The sequence below is a fragment of the Haliotis rufescens genome, unplaced genomic scaffold (genome assembly GCF_023055435.1).
Source record: "Haliotis rufescens isolate VD_foot unplaced genomic scaffold, xgHalRufe1.0.p SCAF_11, whole genome shotgun sequence".
In the NCBI taxonomy this organism is placed as follows: domain Eukaryota; kingdom Metazoa; phylum Mollusca; class Gastropoda; order Lepetellida; family Haliotidae; genus Haliotis; species Haliotis rufescens.
In genome coordinates this window covers 17,574,696-17,590,463 of record NW_025963791.1, presented here as the reverse complement: position 1 = coordinate 17,590,463, position 15,768 = coordinate 17,574,696, and the positions used below count along the sequence as shown (strand labels likewise).

Here is a 15,768-nt window from a genome sequence, read left to right as displayed (position 1 = left end):
CCTAATGGCAAACATCTGAGATATACATTAGTTTGGGCTTTCCTCCCACATTCACCAGGCACGCCGTGATATAACACCTTTTCAGTATTGATGAATTGTGTGTTTGAGTGTGTCACTTTGTGCTGATTCGATCACAAGGGACATGGCTGGCCTTGATGTCAAGCGTTGTGCATAGTTTCGTCCCTTATCTGTGCCAGGATTCATTGATGTGGGTTCGAATTCCTGATTAGCCTCGAGTGTGATCCTTTGTCTGCCAGGACAGTACAAAAGTTTCACCTCATTGGTTAACGTATACATTAGATTAAACATTTCCCCAAAGTAGTCTAACACATTTTGGCATTATATTTGAAGTGACAAAGCAGCGTTAGAAACCAAACTCACCACCTAAATAATTCCACAACGTAAGTAGCACAGTACATGCCGCACAAATGATACAGCTGAAAAGACACCCGCGCGTAAAATCAACACACCTTATCAGCATGAGTATACTAGAGAAAGTATATATAACACATTCTAGAGAAAGCCACTTTATAACACATCCAAAAATGAAAACTTCCAGGCATGAAAACACAATGCTAAGAAGTCCCAAGCATTTGGCATGTTGAGTATGGGAACGCTATGTTGTCGTGAGTTTAAATGTTTAGTGTTCGGCTCAGCATCAGACGCCCTAGACTTTGACTTCTACCACATTTTCTCGTAGCTTTTTCAGATAAAAAGTTGACATGTACATGCATATGTTGTGACCAGTGCCACCGGTGGGGCAGGATACGCTCACCGTTTTGCGAACACCTGGTATGGTCACTATTTGAATGGGATTCATGAACATATACCTATGATATAGTCGGAATCATACACTGGACATACACTTTAGTGAGATGATATTTCTTATGATCACTGAAATGTTTTGTCGCTTTTATTTTCATATCAAAACCTCAGTGATTACAGGCGTGAATCAGGATCCATGGTGAACACAAAAGTTTCAGGCTGAAGTTAACTGCGTCTGTGTTCAAGGCGTCTATGATGTTAGCTTCAGTCAAGTTTCATGATATTACCACGCCGCATCATATTTCATTTTTCTGAACGTTGTAGACAACCAAAAAGTGTAACTTAATAGACCCTGGTTTGAACCTGAAGTTGCGCTTCAACAGGGTCTTTTAGTCTAAAATCAGGCTGATGATTCATCAGTGTTGCTAAAATTGAAGTGTGTCTGTCACGATGAATGTCATCACTCATCTGTCAGATAACCTCTGCGGTCATGTCCCATAAACGGCAACATTGGAAAGCTTCTTGAAGCTTCTCCCCTTTCGCCATATATGTGCTAACCCAAGGGAAATCAATAACCTCACATCAATATGGTGTATCTTAGCGAAATACATAGTGCTTTCCAATGTACCAAAGGAACATTTCGTAGGGCCAGTTTGTGACAACAACGCCTTCATGTTATTAGTCAATGGATAACTTCTACGTTCATCCCTCAACAAGTGGTGATGTGTCTGGCGACAATGAAGTGAGAATGCGAGTTCCGAAAGGATTACCCAAGGCACTGGTGGTCGTTCGAACAAACACAACAAGTTTGATGGTGATGTATGTGTTTGTACGAGAGCATTCCAATCCGTCCGGAACTATTTCTACGAACTACATGGTACAGGCTCGATGTAAGATAGCATCTATTATCCAAAGCGCTGTTAGTGGAATGAATGAAGTCATCACTTTCAGGAAGTAGCTTACTTCATCCCTGTCTGACCTCAGTTGAATTCAGACGACCACTCTGAATCTTAACATGCTGGATGACTGTGTGTATGTACAATGTATGTGTATGCGTGCGTGTATGTGTGCGTGCGTGTGTGTGTTTGCGTGTGTGCGTGCGTGTATATGTGCACTCTAAGGCAAAGCAGACACTACTGTAAACCATATACAGTAAACTACGGTTAAAACGAACCCAGAGGGGCCACTAATTTTAGTTCGTAATAACCGTAGTTCGTGATAAGCATATATACAGCATTTATCAACAAATGCCCGGAACTAAAACGTAAGTTCGTTATATCGGCCAGTTCGTTATAAGCGTGTTCGTTATAAACGTAGTTTACTGTATATTTACTTCTCAAAATCAATTAGATGTATAATCAAAAGCAAAAATGTTCAAGTGAATTATTATTAACTTACAAACCTTTAAATGATTTTTAGGATTCGAAACAGGGAAAATGTAATTCCACCAAATAGTATTCCCACTCTAATGAATCTTCGAGAGAGAAGAGTTAAGAAAAACACCGCTACTGATCATTTTGATGAGATTTCTACATGCCTAGCAAAGTGAAAATGGCAGGTGGCGACAGATAACAATGTTTGAATCTGCTACCTCGCCTCGTGACCTCATACGTCTATTCAAAGTCCACAGGAACACAACTGAACAAGTCAGACACCGTCCCCGTAGTGGTAGGTAGGTAACACCCCATAGGCAAGACATATGGATTCGAACCACGCTTCTTCGACATAGATTCTGGGCAGAAACTTCCACAGCTCTACCATCCCTGGCAATAGATGTGCATCGTCTACGCATCTACGACATCCTCTACGCGAATACTACACCTGACAGCAGAACAATAGTAGGACCCAGCGCAACGTTTTCCCACAACATGATATTTGTTTGCTTGTTGTAGAACGCCGCATTCCGCAATATTCCAGCTATATGACGACGGTCTGTAAATAATCAATCGTGTCTACCAGACAATCCAATGATTGACATCATGAGCATCGATCCACGCAATTGGGAAAAGCTGACATGTATCAACCAAGTCAGTGAGTCTGACCACCCGATCCCGTTAGTCGCCTCTTACGACAAGCATAGTCGCCTTTTACGGCAAGCATGGGTTGCTGAAGACCTGTTCCCGGATCTTCACAAGTCGAGTCTCCACTACATAAGTACACGGACCGCCTCCGTCGTCTAATGGTAGAGCGTCCGCCCGGAGAGCGGAAGGTCCGGGGTTCGATCCCCGGCCGCGTCATACCAAAATACGTTAAAAGATGGTACTTGTCTGGCGCTCGGCATTAAGGGGCTAAAACAAGGACTGGTCGGCTCGGAGTCAGTATACTGTGTCTGAGTGGGGTGTTCATGTTAAACTGCGGCATGGTATCTCAGTGAGCTAGCACTTTAAATCGGCATCGGTCCGGACTAGTACAAGCAGCCACACAAACACACACACGTACATGCACGTCGCTATATAAGTGCATTAATCTTGGACGCGACGTTAAACCCCATTTCACCTCACCTCACCTCACACCTCACCTCACCTCACCTCACCTCACCTCACCTCACATGAGTACACATTACATGGTGTATGTATTACTTAAAAAAAATGAATTATATATACAGAAAAAAGTCTTCTTCGTCTCTTTAATACATAATATTATCATATATTTGTTTTGTAATTATAGCAAATGGGCTTGGTTCGGGGGAATTATATATTGATCAACAGAAAATTTTCAATGTGTAATGATCACGTTGATATCCTGCTACAGATGACACACCCATTATCCAACATGGAGCCTTACAATGTATCGATTTTTCGAAATATGTTATTTGCGTACAATGATGGTCTGAAACATAGCATGTTCTGTCTGACACATGTACATATTTCTATGAACGTTGGACAATAATTATCAAGAAAACTGGAAGCAATGTTCAGAAATGCCTTGCTTTGTGAAATGCAACAACGTTGTTTATTAATATACCCTTAAATCCTTCAATAGTAAACACAAGGATAATACACACGTCAAACAATCACACTCTTGTATTATGCTGTATCAAACGCAATGCCCCCACATCAAGCTGACTTCCCATGATACATAGGTGACTAACGGGATAGGGTGGTCAGGCTCGCTGACTTGGTCGATGCATGTCATCGTATCCCAATTGCGTGGATCGATGCTCATGATGTCAATCACTGAATTGTCTGGTCCAGAATCGATTATTTACATACCGCCGTCATTTAGCTGGAATATTGCTGAGTGCGGCGTTAAACAACAAACAAACATAGCGGTACTGCCCAACCCTAGCTAGGCTAAGGGTGAGAATTTCATCTTCGTCTCTGGACCAAGACTTGTATGGCAAGGTGCTACTGCAACCTGACACCTGAGAAGTGACAGATGCCTGCTCAATCAGGTTGGCTGACAGTAAATGGGCGACGTTTTGCATACGGTGATAAGGATTAACAGTTGAAATTCGCATGTCATACATCTGTGGACTTGACCTTGACCTACACCACAACACAGGCATCTGTCTTATCATAATCACCTGACTCTTCATTTGTGTCGAGAGCATTAGTGTTGTCTACTGACATTTCAACGTACAAGACCTTGTTGGGCAACACACGACTAACGGGTCGTATTTCGTTTCATCATGTCCGTAAGTAGACCGTTTCAAATGAAATTCATGTTATAAATTTTATGAAATGAGACTGAGGTTAAATTACCAACTGAATTACATGTCCAGCTGGTTTAGCTGAACTCTGCACAGTTTTGTACGTCACATAACACCTCCATCTTCGTCCTCTGATCTTGGTCAAGTCTCGACACCTTTTACGAGTTATCGCTTCTATTTCTTATTGCTCATGATTCTCAGGGAATACGCCTTAGTCTCCTCAATGATGAGGTGAGGGGATATTAGATTTTAACGTCCCGTGAACTTGTATAGCGACGTGCATGCATATATGTGTGTGTGAGGGGGCTGCTTGTACTAGTGCTTGCACACTGCGATACCATGAATACCCCACTGAGACACAGTATACTGACCGCGAGCCGACCATTCCTTGTGTTAGACCCTGAATGCCGAGCGCCAGACATGGTAACAACAAGTACCATATTTTAACTTTTTTTGTATAACGCGGCCGGGGATCGAACCCCGGACCGGACCGGACTTTCCCCTCTCTGGGAGGACGCTCTACCAATAGACCAGGGAGGCGGTCACTCCTCAATGGTATTGTGATAGCGGCCGATTTGGGACAATCTGAATGAACAGCCATTACATGTATATGTCTTTAATCACTTAATTGACGTTATTTATAAGATGTTAATCCCAAATTGTTAATCCCCATTGTACTGTATATTGGCAGTCTGCCACCCTGAACGCGCTGTGCAACTATGTCACTGATTAAATTCTGTTGCTTATAGTTATGACTTAATCTATGCCAGGTGACCTTGGCTCTATAAGCCAAGGTCAACACAGAGAGAGGCGGGGTAGGTGGGTCTTACTCTCAGCCTAGCTACCGTGGACGTAGCGAATATTCCATGAGCATTATATGACCCCGAAATATGATTTCTAAACTTGTATTTCAAATGAATTTAGTTTTCGTATCCTTTCAGAAACTTCAAGATTTTTGGGTTGAGGGCACTATTACAGCTCCCCTGACACCGTTTAAAAAGAACGGGTAATGTATTAAAGAGCCCGTACCTGAGATCTTCAGGGGCTACACATGTTCCTTCTTATCGCGGACGCCTGGTGTCCAGCATGTGCAGTAGTGTTGTCTTTTGTCAACTTTTTAGTCGTCTTGTGCAACGTTACAATACAGATATTAAAGTGATATTTCTGAATACAAATGGCGAAATTCATTTTAGTATATGTAAAATAAACTAATATCACTTGTTATCCATCACACCTACATTATCTGATATCAGTTGCCTCTATATGGCGTCCTCTGTAGAACTTGGGTAGATGGACGAGAAGCGCTTAGTCACGCGAAGTAGAATATAGCTACTCTCGTATTATGTTTTGGTGAATTACTTTTTTCAAGCTGGGAAGGTTTTGCATACTTTGATCTTAATCTCCTTCTACGCAATATCAGATGAGCTTTAGAGTTCTGGACCACTGGAAAACGGACGGGGGAGGGCGGAGGGTGAGGTGGGGTAGCCTAGTGGTTAAAGCTCTCGATCGTCACGCCGGATGCCTGGGTTCGATTCCTACATGTGATATGGCTGGAATATTGCCAAATGTGACGTGAAACCATAGGCACGTACCCACCGTGAAACAGACGTGGATTAAACTACACTAGGCGATTAAAACATATTGCATTCGCATTGTGTTGGTAGATGACCTTTCGAATTGAACAATAGCCAACGAAATATTGATTGATCCGAATTTAAAGCTAGGCTGCTTGTTTAACAGCGATCTCAATCCAGACATATTGGACAAATATGTGGATTTTCTGGTCAACAACAAAATCGATGGTGTTTTCGGTGAGTTAATACTTTATCACATGTTGCCTTTTAATAATTGTATTGTAAATGTGTCTTTGTCGTCATGTGCAATCTACCTACAAATACAGGTGCAGAGATGGATGTGTAAGCTGTATGTATATGTCAGTCAAGATAGTTTCATGTATAATGTACCGAGTGAAAATGAATGTATTCGCCTCCCTGAATGTATATACCATCCTGTATATCATTACATCAAAGCGTCCGTGGATGCTAGATGTGCGAGGCACTTTCCTATTTTAACTCGTAACATGTGTTCCGGGATGTTTTCAGGAGAACATTTGACTTGCCTTTGCATGTGTTTGGACAGGTGCCGCAGGTGGGACAGTTTACACTTAACTTCCCTCGAACACCCGGTATCATCACCTTTTGATAGTGATTCACAGACACATGCTGATCGCAATCGTCGTAATCGTACAATTGGTTCTGATATGTCTTTTGAGAGTGGAAAGGGATTTCCCGCTTATGTTTAGTAACAACATTAAATTGCAAGCCGTATTAAAAGTACCGCCGTGCTGAAACTTGGAATAATGGACCCTGTCTTCCAAGTTTTGATAGGGATTAAATTAACAAAATGACGCCTGGGAAAGGACAGCCCTCGCGTGATCATCACTCGGACAGTCACACATTCGACTTGACGCATGAGTCCTTGACACCGACGCGTTCGACCAGGTTCGACAGTCCCTGATTGCCGACTTCATAAAGACCGCTATTTGGGTTCTTGGGCAGGTCCCTAGTCCCCCCTTATAACGAGGACCGGGGGGCTACAATGTGTGATTACTTGGTCCAATCGGGTGGAACCTTGCATATGATGTAACCTACCGATTTGTTTGCGAAGACTCTATCACTGTAATATTATAATATAGTTTGAAAATGAATGATTGTGATGTAAACTAACATTCACTCACTGTAGAGTCTAACATGTTAATGTTCTCGTGATGATTTGTCTCCAAAATTATATTAGCAATCGTTCCAATACATAATGAGAATAAACAGTTACGTAATGCGACCTGGATGCCATAATTATTCAGTCGAATTTCTCCCATTACCCAATAACCAAAGCGCAGAAGGCAAGTAACTTTAATCTTACTCGGGGGCTCATGCCGACCTTGCACAACCGATAAGTCGCTGCTGTAGGCTGACACAATTGACGTAATCACCGTCACACATACAGACATTGAGTCAGCTTATCGCCTCATACCGCAGTTGTGCCTGTCATACACACGCCCTTGTAAGACCTTGCTTTTTTCTCCACAAATAATGATTGTATTGTTTCCCCAATGACATATGGAAACATTTGAAATCCTGCAAAGTATGTGTGGTAATGGTCAAATGTCTGATAGGTAATATTTGAGAAAATGCTGATTCCAACCTGATATTAGCTTCACAAGCGCCGCAATATACAATTATTTTTGTAAGAAGAGCGTGTCCTGTTTTACAGTGACGTTGGATGTATGGTTCACATTTTACGGCCGATTCAACGAATAAATGCTTAACGTTGTGTCGTCTGTCAATTAGCGAGAGAGAGTGAGAAGGGTTTTACGCCGCAACATTTTAGCAACATTCCAGCTACATATCGCGGCAGTGGGACACCGGGAATGGGCTTCACAAAATGTACCCATGTGAGGAATCGAACCCTATTTGTCGGCGTTACGACCCAACGCCTCAACCACAAGCCTACCCTAGAGTTCCGGTTTCGTCTGTCATCTCTGAAATAACACTTACATAAATGTATCGGTATAAATAGTGTCGATTCCCAAATTGAAACAATATGTTAATCCAGAAATATGTACGTTAAAGAACTTAGTGTGAAACCAACAAACAAAAAGCGGTATACAATCAACAAATGTATTACAAAATTCAATGTTTACATATCGATACAAATTACTGCACGGCAATTTCAATGGCGGTAAACAACAGAGTGATAGTACAGTAGTCAATGACAATAAATAATACGATGGCAGTACACAGTGGAGTAGTAGTACAATATTCAATGACAGTAAATAATACGATGGCAGTACACAGGAGAGTAGTACAATATTCAATGACAGTAAATAATACGATGGCAGTGGTCAGTATCAAAAACAAAAATGTAGTGATGACAGCAAAAGTCATTGATAATAATATATATTCACTCAGCGGTGACAATGGTCAACCTTCCGAGATGGACTCCGCAGGGAATCAGGGATGATGAGCGATCCTCACATCTTGACGTGATGAAAATGCGGGAGAGATGAAATGTGTGAGAGATGCGTGAGGCATGCTCTTGTCCCCTTATGTACCGTCCAACTAGCTCCCTTCACTTTCTAGACAGTGCTGTAAGTCTCTGTACAATGCTGGACGAGTCTCGCCGTTTCCGGAAGTTACCACACCACTCTTGCATCTAAATATAGTAACTTACTGACGACTGCTTCCAATTTATTAGTACTACATTCCTGACGACTAATCACTGCCCAAATACAAAGCAATGAGCGTCTACCGAATATCTGTACAGAAACAATGTAACGCAATTACAATCATTGTTACCCAATATTGATCAACCATTGTTCGTCCGTCAGCATTAATTCGCGTAAAATATCCCGTGTCAACATTTCTACATTTCTGGGCTACTTTGCTCACATATGTCCATTCACTTAAGAGAGGGGCGGTGGGATAGCCTAGTGGTTAAAGCGTCTTTGGTACAATGTGTGAAGCGTATATCTGGTGTCCCGCTGTCGTGGTATTGCTGGAATATTGTTAAAAAACGACGTAAAACCATACTCACTCGGACCTCGGACGTGTATAGTCACGACGCCTCCATATCTTCTTGTCATTTGCTAAGAGAGTGAGTTGAGTTTAACCCGCTTTCCGCAATATTCCAGCTTTTCATCAGAAATGGGATTCACACATTGTACCCATGTGGGGAATCGAACCCGACCTACGGCATGACAGGCGAACTGTTTTACCTCTAGGCTACCCACCAACCCTTTCCTTTCTTGTGTGCTCTTCGTTGGTCCCAGCCGCCGTGATTAAACAAGCAAACAGATAACTAGACAATTATCTGTCCGAAACGCTAGGCGGTTTAATAGCGTACGATTCGATGACGTCATATTCCTTCGACTGACCAATCAACTTTAAGAATCGCTACAATGCTTGTATTCAAATATCGTTATCATTCAAACCTGATGAGTAATACTTTCTGTTTCAATAACTAGCCCTGGGCACTATGGGGGAAGGCATGTCACTCACGGTCGCAGAACGAAAACAAGCAGCGGAATCCTGGGTTCGAGCCTGCAGGAACAAGTTAGTGTCCCCCGATCTTCTTTGTAGTTCTTCATCATCCTTCAGTTGTCTCTCAAACGCTTTGCATCCTCTGAAGCTACCGTACTAGATCTATAAGGAAACATATCCGATTCCTCGTCTATGTTTACAGATGTCACAATGATCACACTGTCTTGAAATTTAGAAACCAATTATATCCTAATCGATATTTATGGAAAAGTCTGTTTGAGCATAACCACGATACAGGAAATGGTGTATAAGAGAACCCATTGTATTCAGTAACTGACAACAATCAACACACTGATGACTACTGTAATCTTTCTTCCTCTGACACATGCCTAATTATTGATCGTTGTACTGCAGATTAAAGTACGTCATAGTACAAGTTGGCACAGAAAATCTACGATCTACCAAGGAACTGGTAAGTTTTCGTCCGCCGTGTTAGTATCTTATCTACAATAATCCGAGATTATTTCCCTTGCCCGTGGTATGTTCCGAATGCTTGAAAAGTTCCATGCCAGCAATAATTATCTCACAATGTATTTCCGTCCACGATGATGTAAATGTTGTCACAGTACAATACCCGTGTTTCATCAAACGGGTAGACGTCTCCAATCTGCGTTAGATTCAGCTTGCTTCCACGTTAATTTCTATGAACATTCTGAGTGACTGGTGCTACTAGAAGAGTAGGACATACTTATACCAATTACCCTTTTCAAGAACACCTGGTGTAATTTCCAGTGCTCCATTCATATATCAATATTATGTGTTTTATCGATAGATAATCGAGCCTTATTCTGGCGCGGTCATTTTGAATTTGCACAACCTACATACCTTTTAAAAACGAGTTATGCCCAATACACGCACAGGCGTGGGCGATTTTTGTCATGTGAAAACTATGGGTTACATTCGACTTTCAACTTTCATTTGATAGGCCCAGCATTGTCAGCAGGTTGGCGTGACGGCCATTGCGTGTCTTGCACCATCGTACGTCAAGCCAGACTCTGTTGGTAAGACCTGATTTCACATGTGCATGAGTGTCCACTCGTCAGATATTTGCTCGCACAGTTCGTAATTGCTTGTTACATAGGCGGAAGTTATAGTATATATAAAGCGAACATTAAAAGGTTTCGATATGTACGTTTATGTAATTCCCATAATCGACAAATAAGCATGCACGATCGTTGTACGCGATGTTTCACATTTTTTAGATGTTCACTTTATTTTAATCGTATTTACATGTTTACATTATTCTTAGATGCTCTGTTCACTCGTGTCAGATTCCCTACGTCGATGTACATGTATTCACATATTTCAGATGCTCTTGTTGACTACATGGAGCAAGTGGCTGCATGTGCACCCGACCTTCCATTCTATCTTTACGATATCAACTTCATGACAGGAATATACCGTAAGTAATCCAAAAAACCAAAATGATTGAAGATACTAGTAATTCTATTTGTGAAATATTTGATTATGATTGGTCAATCAGAGGTATCAAATCACAATAAACTCCCTCTGATTGAAACAGCCAATTTGACGGTTACTACAATATCCAAAGGATGTGAGGCAATACATTTCGTGAAGATCCGGGGTAGAATAGGTCTTCAGCAACCCATGCTTGCCATAAAATGCGACTATGCTTGTCGTAAGAGGCGACTTACGAGATCAGGTGGTCAGACGCGCTGACCCAAAGGCGAGGATCGATGCTCATTATGTCAATCACTGGATTGTCTGGTCCAGACTCGATTATTTACAGACCGCCGTCATATAGGTTGAATATTGCTAAGTCCGGCGTTAAACAAACAAACAAACAACACATTTCGTGCAGAAAACATGAAAGATATCTTCAAAGAGAGCTCGCTATTTGATGCATTTCTATATACGACAATGATGTCATATCTCTTGCGTCACAATGAGCAATATACCGTTATAGTGATGTGCGGTGCAGAACGAAACCTTTGGAAGGCTTGCTTAGTTTTCTTTGGCGGTGCCCGCCTCATCTTAGCTTACGAAGTTGCCGTGCAACATGCAATCAGTGTCTGTTACAAGTTCGAGTGGAGTTTTGCGGTGTGAACAAACTGCTTGTGCATATAGAACCATATTTTGTTTAAAGGCTGTTGTCAGTGATTCCGTAAATTCTGATTGCCAACCCACCCAAAACACTGGACTCAACCCATTCCGCTTCACTCAATGTATTTGCTAACATCAAAGAGATCGCCTTTTGTTTAATCATGTTAAAATTGAGATACAAGCCGGTTCAAAATTCAATTTTGCGCGGTTAATCTACAGGTAACCTAGCTATTAATTGAAAACACGGTATGTTTATCTCTTAACTAGAACGTTTCAGCTTTAATTTCAGTAACTTAATTCCAAACTGGTTAATATACTAAACGTGTGCGAACTCAGTCAGATATTGACCCACATGTTTAGTTTCAACCACCGAATTGTTTTCAGTGAACAGTGCCGAGTTCCTTGAGAAGGCAGGCAGTCGGATTCCCAACCTCAGAGGACTCAAATTTTCATGCAGGGAGCTTCCATATTTACTGGATTGTAAAAGTTGCTGTGGAGGAAAGTTCCAAGTGATGCTTGGCTCTGATGAGGTAAAGGAGTAAACAAACGTGAGTGAGTGTACCTTTGAGTGAGTGAGTGGACTTAGGCCTTTTTTGTAGTGCTCGCCAACGGAGATACCATGTGGCGATTTATCATTATACCCTATACAGAAACATTAAACTGACTCCGAGCCGGCCAGTCCTTGTTGTGTGTCCTTTGGAGGTGGTTGTGTGTGTGTGCTCGGGTCGAGGTGGAGCATTGGTTTAAGGCCCGCTGAAAACTACCCTCGTCATATGTAAAATCCGTAGGTGTACTTGGTATAAAGATGGGCCTTGACGCGGTGTATCACGTAGTAAAAATTGATCCCTGCTCACATGACACTTCAATTCTGAAACAGATGCGATTTGTATTATATCATATATTGCTAGTTGAAAGCTTAATGTGATATGGATGTTATCACATTCATGTTCTGCCACTCACTTATAGTCGAATGGATTTAAAGTTTTTGAAAGGCATTCAGAAGTGGTACACACGAGGAAGACCATTTATGGATGTCAACTTCTTTATTATGAGAAACACAATGTTTCGGAGCATATGCCTACTCCATCAGGTGAAGGAGTAAGCATATATTCGGAAACATTGTGTTCCTCATAATAAAGATGTTGACATCCATAAATTCTCTTCCGAATGGATTTAAGTAAAAATTCATGTCAATAAAAATCATGTAAACCCAGATTCAATGTCTTCCCTGATGTATTTTTTGACGCGGTATCCTGAAGGCGTGGGTGGCTACGTGCGCGATAAACCCATGGTGACATTAATGAATGCGACACAAAACACAATTTCACCACACTTTATTACGCACTCACGTAATTATATACTACTATGTTTGAAAATCAACAGAATGTGTCTGTGTTAATACTTTCCAGCAATTCCTCACAGCACTGTCTATTGGAGTAGACGTGCCAGTACTGAATGGCTACATTGGACCTACGTTTGACAAACTCCGTACCGCATTTAGAAACGGAGATATGGACACGGCTCAACAGCAACAGGTTTGGATAACCTACCATTTCTTGTTCATTTTGCTAAATTACGGATTGTTATACTCATATTAGTTTCGTTTCAGCACCCATTACATTTTTTATTAGGTATAGACTTTTTCCATACACAAATTGTAATGCACCTCATAAATAACTGTTACTGTTACTGTCAATTATATTTATATTTACTTTCGATTTTTATAGATCTCTATTCATACAGTAGAATATTTACAACAATAAGACGAAAATGTGCTTTTTGCATGCTTAATTTAACAGGTGTCTTTAGAATTACATACTGTTTTCCAATTGTGGATAAATTAATATGGAGCGGCGGTTGGGTAGCCCAGTGGTTAAAGTGTTCGCTCGTCACACCGAAGACCCGTGTTCGATTCCCCACATGGGTACAATGTGTGAAGCCCATTTCTGGCGTCCAGCGCCTTGACACCTTGGTATCGCTGGAATAGTGTTAAAAGCGGCGTAGAACAATACTCACTCAATCATTCGATATGGAAATAACAAATGTGCATTTTAAAAAAGGTTAGTTCAATGCAATGTAATTTCTAGTTTAAGGAATACTTAGCGTACTTAGATTCTGGTAATACTGGCCTCTGTTGATAACCGATGTTTATCGGTTTGTTTTGCTTTTGTATATAGAACAACAGTTTCTTTGGTTTTGAAGGCAGTACGTAAACAATATGTAATCCGTTGATGATTATTTTTCAGAAATTTGCCAGGCAGCTTGCACGGATAACTGCAAAGCACGGTGCGTACGTTTTAGTTCGGAATCACGTTTCTTTCTATCCCTTATTATACTAACACAGAATAAGCTTATCTATCATAAATACGTGTTACTTTGCAAGTACCACCGACTATTTTTCCATACACATTTTGTTTAAGGAGGCGGGATGCCTGCTGTCAAAGCTATAATGGAACTGCTGGGATTGGATCTTGGACCTGTCCGTCTTCCACTTCTACCAATCACAGCACAACAGAAGGAAGGACTTAAGAGAGATCTGCAAAAAATCGGCTTCCTGTAACTGACAATAAGCAGCATACATACTCAGTTATTTGGTAATTCATAGATCAATTATTATACTATTTTATGAAAACCAGAAACTTACTGCTGTTAAGGGCACAGGCCCATGGTGCGTGTTGCAGTATTACAAATCTACCCAGAGGTATAAAGTAGCTAAATATGAAATGATCGTGCAGTGATCATGAGCATGCTTGTTAAATGTCATTTTATTTAATACACTGATCATCATATACAGTATATTGTAAAAAACTTAGAGGTATTGATCAAGCCAGTAAAGTTATTGCATAAAATGATGTTTTTCTTGCTTGTCTTAAGAACAACTTATTTCTTTTAACTGACGGATCAGGAATACATCTACAAGTATCACAATAAGGAGGGTTATGCTCCATGATAGCAGGGCTCATTGACTTGTCACTGGACAAAATATCATCCATTCCAAAAAATCCAAAACTTGGAAATACCACCATTCCAATTGGAAATATGACCATCCCAATATTTGGCAAGGTCATATTTCCAAGCTTGGATTTGTTTGGAAATGTTTGGATACAACATGTCATAATCATATATGTTAAACGTTGTACAACTTTTGACCTTATGTGAGATTAGTAATGACATGAAAGTAAATAATTAAGAGTATTTTGGCACAATGTATTACGAAAAGACCAAATCATGAGCAAATTTAACTAAAAGAATTTCTGTCATTTAAAGTGGCTACTCTTTATATTTAATTTCTTATCTTCCTTGTCTATAATCATATGACATTGACTATGAACTTTGAACAATTAAACAAATATTTTGTTTTCCCATACCGACTTACGGTTGTCGTAGAACAAAGACCGTTTCGACATTATAGAGGGCCTCATTATTATAATTTGAACTAATATACATATGTTAATAATAGTACAAGTGTTCGTACAAGAATATGAACTTCGAATTATCTCGGAATTCTGCGCAACACATAGGGCTGGAAATTTTATAATTGTTCTGGAACTATCTGACGGTAATTCAAAATAGGGAACAAGATTTCGTCAAATGAATCATTGAGCCAGGAATGCAACGATTTAAATGCTGACAAAATGAATAAACATATCTGGAACAGAGTAGACTGTTCATGCGGACAATTATATGCTACGTCTATTGCCAATGAAGTTTATCACCCGATGTTATAGCATTTGTTTCATATAAAAGATAGAAGCCAAATAAATGGGACAATTAGTTGTTATGAATTAGCTTTACCTCTGTGACATATCGCGCAACTAAATGTGAATATGTTTATCAAATAATCAATTACAGTAATTTACCTAGTGTCCTTATTTATACACAATTTAATTACGTATTGGGGTACAATATATAATACACATATACACGGAATGATTTCTTATTTTGTCAATTTAATCATAACACAAATCATACAAATCAAAATGTGAAAGTAGTGACTAACTTTATGATCAAGGGTATAAATACTCAATTGTATCTATTAATCCTAATAGTATAACAATAAACCCTGTGTATATACTGAGCATATTTAGATACATCCGGATCTACGACCGCAGCCATATAATCAAGGAAAGTATATTAGGTTGAATTACAAATGTGCTATCACTTAAACAAAATTTCCGTTATCCACGT

The 15,768-nt window shown here is 40.4% G+C and overlaps 1 protein-coding gene across 1 annotated transcript; it reads left to right on the top strand.

The window, feature by feature from the left end:
* The first annotated feature begins 4,246 nt into the window (after positions 1 to 4,246).
* LOC124152030 (N-acetylneuraminate lyase-like) lies at positions 4,247 to 14,429 on the top strand. The gene is made up of 11 exons (XM_046524751.2): positions 4,247 to 4,402; positions 5,359 to 5,423; positions 6,158 to 6,228; positions 9,441 to 9,528; positions 9,871 to 9,928; positions 10,442 to 10,517; positions 10,826 to 10,918; positions 11,965 to 12,110; positions 12,990 to 13,115; positions 13,827 to 13,866; positions 14,001 to 14,429. The coding sequence occupies exons 1-11, from the start codon at positions 4,397 to 4,399 to the stop codon at positions 14,138 to 14,140; spliced, it is 909 nt and encodes a 302-aa protein (XP_046380707.1). The 5' UTR covers positions 4,247 to 4,396; the 3' UTR covers positions 14,141 to 14,429.
* Positions 14,430 to 15,768: the final 1,339 nt, after the last annotated feature.

Excerpts from the sequence above, each read along its gene's own strand:
- LOC124152030 (XM_046524751.2), top strand. Across the intron at positions 10,518-10,825 it reads CGTCAAGCCAGACTCTGTTG|ATGCTCTTGTTGACTACATG; the intron begins GTAAGACCTGAT and ends CACATATTTCAG. Across the intron at positions 10,919-11,964 it reads CTTCATGACAGGAATATACC|TGAACAGTGCCGAGTTCCTT; the intron begins GTAAGTAATCCA and ends AATTGTTTTCAG.